The sequence below is a fragment of the Crocuta crocuta genome, unplaced genomic scaffold (assembly GCF_008692635.1).
Source record: "Crocuta crocuta isolate KB4526 unplaced genomic scaffold, BGI_CrCroc_1.0 scaffold303, whole genome shotgun sequence".
Lineage (NCBI taxonomy): Eukaryota > Metazoa > Chordata > Mammalia > Carnivora > Hyaenidae > Crocuta > Crocuta crocuta.
The window spans coordinates 1,318,607-1,322,904 of NW_027528276.1; the positions used below are offsets into that span (position 1 = coordinate 1,318,607).

At 60.0% G+C, this 4,298-nt stretch overlaps 2 protein-coding genes across 2 annotated transcripts in view; both read left to right on the plus strand.

The window, feature by feature from the left end:
- The first annotated feature begins 397 nt into the window (after positions 1–397).
- TEKT2 (tektin 2) lies at positions 398–3,557 on the plus strand. The gene is made up of 9 exons (XM_077753179.1): positions 398–854; positions 936–1,061; positions 1,269–1,474; positions 1,991–2,134; positions 2,216–2,330; positions 2,472–2,579; positions 2,711–2,854; positions 3,020–3,099; positions 3,258–3,557. The coding sequence occupies exons 1-9, from the start codon at positions 699–701 to the stop codon at positions 3,469–3,471; spliced, it is 1,293 nt and encodes a 430-aa protein (XP_077609305.1). The 5' UTR covers positions 398–698; the 3' UTR covers positions 3,472–3,557.
- Positions 3,528–4,298, plus strand: part of ADPRS (ADP-ribosylserine hydrolase) — a 7,281-nt gene continuing 6,510 nt past the window's right edge. Inside the window, exons 1-2 of the mRNA XM_077753190.1 lie at positions 3,528–3,645; positions 4,117–4,286. Coding sequence (XP_077609316.1) covers positions 3,528–3,645; positions 4,117–4,286 — 288 coding nt within the window. The remainder of the gene's footprint in view (positions 3,646–4,116; positions 4,287–4,298) is intronic.

Consider the following 4,298-nt stretch of genomic DNA (forward strand, 5'->3'; position numbering starts at 1 on the left):
CTGGGGCCAAGATGGACCCCAGTTCCTCCCAATGGGAGCCCTCACATACCCTCCCTTCCTCCTCCCACAAAAGGTGGAGGGGAGGAGGTGGAGCCATCCTTCCCCCCCCCCACACACAACTCCCCAGCACCAACCTGTGTCCTCTGCAAAACTAGCTCCTCCTCTCCTTGGATGGAGAGCAGGGCTTCTCCTCTTAGAGCCCCAGGGTCCTGGCCCCAAAGCTGGGGCGAAAAAAACAAAGAAAATTCCACTACACTGGGTTGTTGGAAGTGGGGGTGGAACCTGGATTAAGGGCTATTTTCTCTGCTAACTGCCCTCCCTCCTCCAGCCTCAGGAAGGACTTGGCAACACACACACACACACACACACACACACACACACACAAGGATTCCATTGTCCCCTTTCACCATTTTCCAGGACCTGCGGGGTCCAGGAGTTTGTGCCTGTGGATGGACGGGTGGGAGGAAACTTGGTGAACGCCTCCCACAAAGCTAGTAGAGTCAGGGCTGTCCCCAGGTAGGCTTCCCGCAGGAAGCGGTCTTGCATGAGACGGACAGAAAGAAGCACATCCTTTGGAGGGGACTTTTGATCCAGAACAGGATCTCCTGAGTGGTCTCCTGCAGCCTCGTTTTCCTTCGCCAGCAGAGGTGGGCGATCGGAACAGGCCTAGGGTGTTCTGACCCTTCGGTCCCAGCACCATGGCCACGCTGAGCGTCAAGCCCAGTCAACGATTCCAGTTGCCCGACTGGCACACCAATGGCTACCTGTTGTCCACCAATGCCGAGCGGCAGCGAGATGCTTCGCACCAGATCCGCCAGGAGGCCCGGGTCCTCCGCAATGAGACCAACAACCAGGTTGGAGGCCAGAGCCTAGTTGGGTGGGCGAAGGGAGAGCCCCAACCCTACACCCTCTTTATCTGTCCTTGTCTCTTCCAGACCATTTGGGATGAACATGACAATAGGACTCGGCTGGGAGAGAGGATTGATACTGTCAACCGTTGGAAGGAGACGCTGGACAAGTGTCTGACAGATTTAGATGCTGAGATCGATGCCCTAACACAGGCAGGGAGCCAGGGCAGGGTACCATAGGACCCTGCCGCAAGGACCTCCCCACCCTCCCCACCCTCCCCACTTTGGGATCCATGCACCCTTGATGGGGGTATTGGGCGGCATGTCTGTCTGAGTCACCTACTGGCCCCTCTGCTAAGGTGGAAATGAGAGCTACTTCCCCGTGGATGTCCCACTAGCGTCCTGCGTCCCCCCTTCTAGATGAAAGAGTCAACAGAGCAAAACCTGCAGGCCAAGAACCTGCCTCTGGATGTGGCAATCGAGTGCCTGACCCTGCGGGACAGTCGGCGCGACATTGATGTGGTGAAGGATCCTGTGGAGGAAGAGCTGCACAAAGAGGTGGAGGTCATTGATGCCACCAAGAAGGCCTTGCAACAAAAGATTAGCCAGGCCTTCGAGAAGCTCTGGTAAGGGAGCCGTCTCATTCCCATATTCACCTGCACTTGAAGGCTGTGTGTCTTCCGTGAGAAGTGTGTATTGTGGGTAATGAGCAGCTGGCTTTCAGGCTGCCTCCTGCCCCTGCTGTGTCCCTGGCAGAAACCACTCGCTGATTTTATTGCCGCTTCCAGCACCTGGACACGGTCTCAGAATGCTTCCCACGACCCTGCTGCCATCACCAACAGATGGGAAGCATGAGAGATGAAGCCTATTTGCCACCACCCCCAAGGACCTTCTTGTGCGCATGTGTGTGTGAGCCCCCGTGGCTGTAGCTGCATGCATGTGTCCCCGTGAGTGTGTGCCAGCATGTGGGTGTCACCGATTTGTCCGTAGGGAGCTCCTCCAGCTGTGCTGGTCTTTGTCTCTGCTGCAGCAGCTCCACTGTCAGCCCAGCTGGCCCAGCCCTCATGTCCCTTCAGTACAATGGGGGCTATGTCCTGGGACCTTGGGGGGAGGGTTCCTGATTGAGTCTGGCCCTTCCCCAGCCTCCTGCAGGAAGTCCGACAGCAGCTCAACTCTGACCACCGGGACAAAATGGAGACGTTGGACATTGACAGAGGCTGCCTCTCTCTCAACCTCAAGTCCCCCATCATCTCTCTGAAGATTAATCCCACACGTGTCCCCAATGGGTAAGAAGTGTTTCCCCCAGTTTCTTCTCCCCACTTCACAAGGCCATACTCTTACGACTCGGTGTCTCCTACCACCCGCAGCTCCTCTACCCTCCAGCAGTGGGACGACTTCAGCCAGTTCAACAAGGACCGGGCAGAGGCTGAGATGAAAGAAGCGATCGAGCTGAGGGAGGCCATCGCCCTAACTATTGCCAAGGTGACTGGCCACTCCCCATGCCCTGCTCTCCCATGGCCAGTTGGTGGCCCACTTGTTCCCTGTGGCCATCCCCTCACCTGAGCCATCCCCTCAATGGCCATGAGCTTACAGCCTCCCCTTGCCCTGCCTCCCGTCCTTCAGACCAACAATGAACTTGAAGCCCAGAGGGTCGCAACAGAATTTGCCTTCAGGAAGAGGCTGCGGGAGATGGAGAAAGTGTACAGCGAGCTCCGGTGGCAGGAGAAGAATGTGAGCCTCCTCTGCTTAGTCCCCGGGGCCCGGACATCCTGCCGTGGGATGAGAGCCCACAGGAAGCCCTGGGGGGTGGGGTGCACCACGGTGGGTTCAGCGGGTGGAGACCAGTCACCCTGTCCCTGCAGACCTTGGACGAGATCGCCGAGCTACAGGAGGACATCCGGCACCTGGAGGAGGATCTGCGCAGAAAGTTACAGAGCCTGAAGCTATGCCATACCCGACTGGAGTCCAGAACTTACCGGCCCAATGTGGAGCTCTGCCGGGACCAGGTGCGCAGGCTCCTCAGTGAGACACGGGGTCCCTGCCAAGGCTTCCTCAGGACTCCCCACCCCAGCACATGTTCCTGGTGGAGCAGGGGTGCTGGTGGAGGGCAACACCCAAACTCAAGGAGAGTACACTGACCTGGGCCTCCCAACCCACTCCCCCCTCTCTAGGCACAGTACGGCCTCACGGATGAGGTTCACCAGTTAGAGGCAACCATCGCTGCCCTGAAACAGAAGCTGGCGCAAGCACAGTAAGTCTGCGGAGTGGGCAGCAGGGGGAGGCAGACCCCTTCCACCCATGGGGCCTTTGCTGCCTTCTGGCTTCCTCGATGTCTTCCTGACAGAAGGCCAGAGAGCTCTGCTCCCAGCGCCACTCAGGGGTGATGGGCTGATCATGCCTCCTCCCTAGGGACGCGCTGGACGCCCTCTACAAGCACCTGGCCAGGCTGCAGGCTGACATCGCCTGCAAGGCCAACTCCATGCTGTTGGACACCAAGTGCATGGACACCCGTCGGAAGCTGACTGTGCCTGCTGAGAAGTTTGTGCCTGAGGTGGACACCTTCAGCCGGACCACAAACCGCACCCTGAGTCCACTCAAAAGCTGCCAGCTGGAGCTGGTCTAGTGTTGGGGGGCCGAGGGTCAGATGGGAGATGGAAGGAGGGAGGTGGGTGGAAGAGAATGAATCGAATAAATGTGGTTCTCAGTCCAGATGCTCTTCTGGTGCGGCTGCATGTGGCCAGCAGGGAGCGAGAGGCCTCCCAACCCTCCTGTGTGTGGAAGAGCAAAGATGAGGAACGTCATCCCCACAAGCTCCTTGCTCTCACTCTGATGCCTTCCCTCCTCCGTCCTCAGGGAAGCCCTCTCTGGACTAGGCCAGCATCCCCTGGGCTCTAGCGGCGGCATGACTGCTCACCCGCTTTTCTCCAGCTGGACCCTTGCCTGCCCTCCTGATGCCTAGGAGAGGCCCGAGGTGGGGGGCTGTGGGAGTGGGGGGACAGGCCTGAGGGAGCCAAGAGCTGGGACAGCCCCGGGGAGGGCTGGGACTGAGGGGGCCCAGAGCAAGGCTTCCTTAAAGCAGGCCACGGGAGCGAGGAGGGGGAGGGGGGAATGGAGACAGTGGCCTGAAGGGCTGCCATGGTCCGCTGCTCTGGCTCAGTGCCCTCCTCTCAGGGACCCTTTAGTGGCGGGGCCCGCCCGTCTGTGACATTTACAGGAGAATGGGGCTAAATACGGAGGCCAGGCCCAAACCAGTGATGTCTGACGCCAGAGCTGCGTCTCCGGGCCGCTGGGCGGCGCTGTGGGCGCGGAGAGACGCCGAGGCTCCGGGCCGCTGGGCGGCGCTGTGGGGCTGGCGGGAAGCGTTGCCCTGGGGCGCGCGCCGGCCGTACCGGAAGTGGCGACTGCTCCGCGCGGATGGCGGTGGCGGCGACGGCGGCGGTGGCGGCGGCT

What these genes read in the sequence shown, in the direction of transcription:
- TEKT2 (XM_077753179.1), top strand. Translation starts at nt 699, where the DNA reads ATGGCCACGCTGAGCGTCAAGCCCAGTCAACGATTCCAGTTGCCCGAC. An exon ending in TCCGGTGGCAGGAGAAGAAT is followed by an intron (nt 2,580 to 2,710) that starts GTGAGCCTCCTC and finishes CTGTCCCTGCAG; the next exon opens with ACCTTGGACGAGATCGCCGA. An exon ending in CAGAAGCTGGCGCAAGCACA is followed by an intron (nt 3,100 to 3,257) that starts GTAAGTCTGCGG and finishes CCTCCTCCCTAG; the next exon opens with GGACGCGCTGGACGCCCTCT.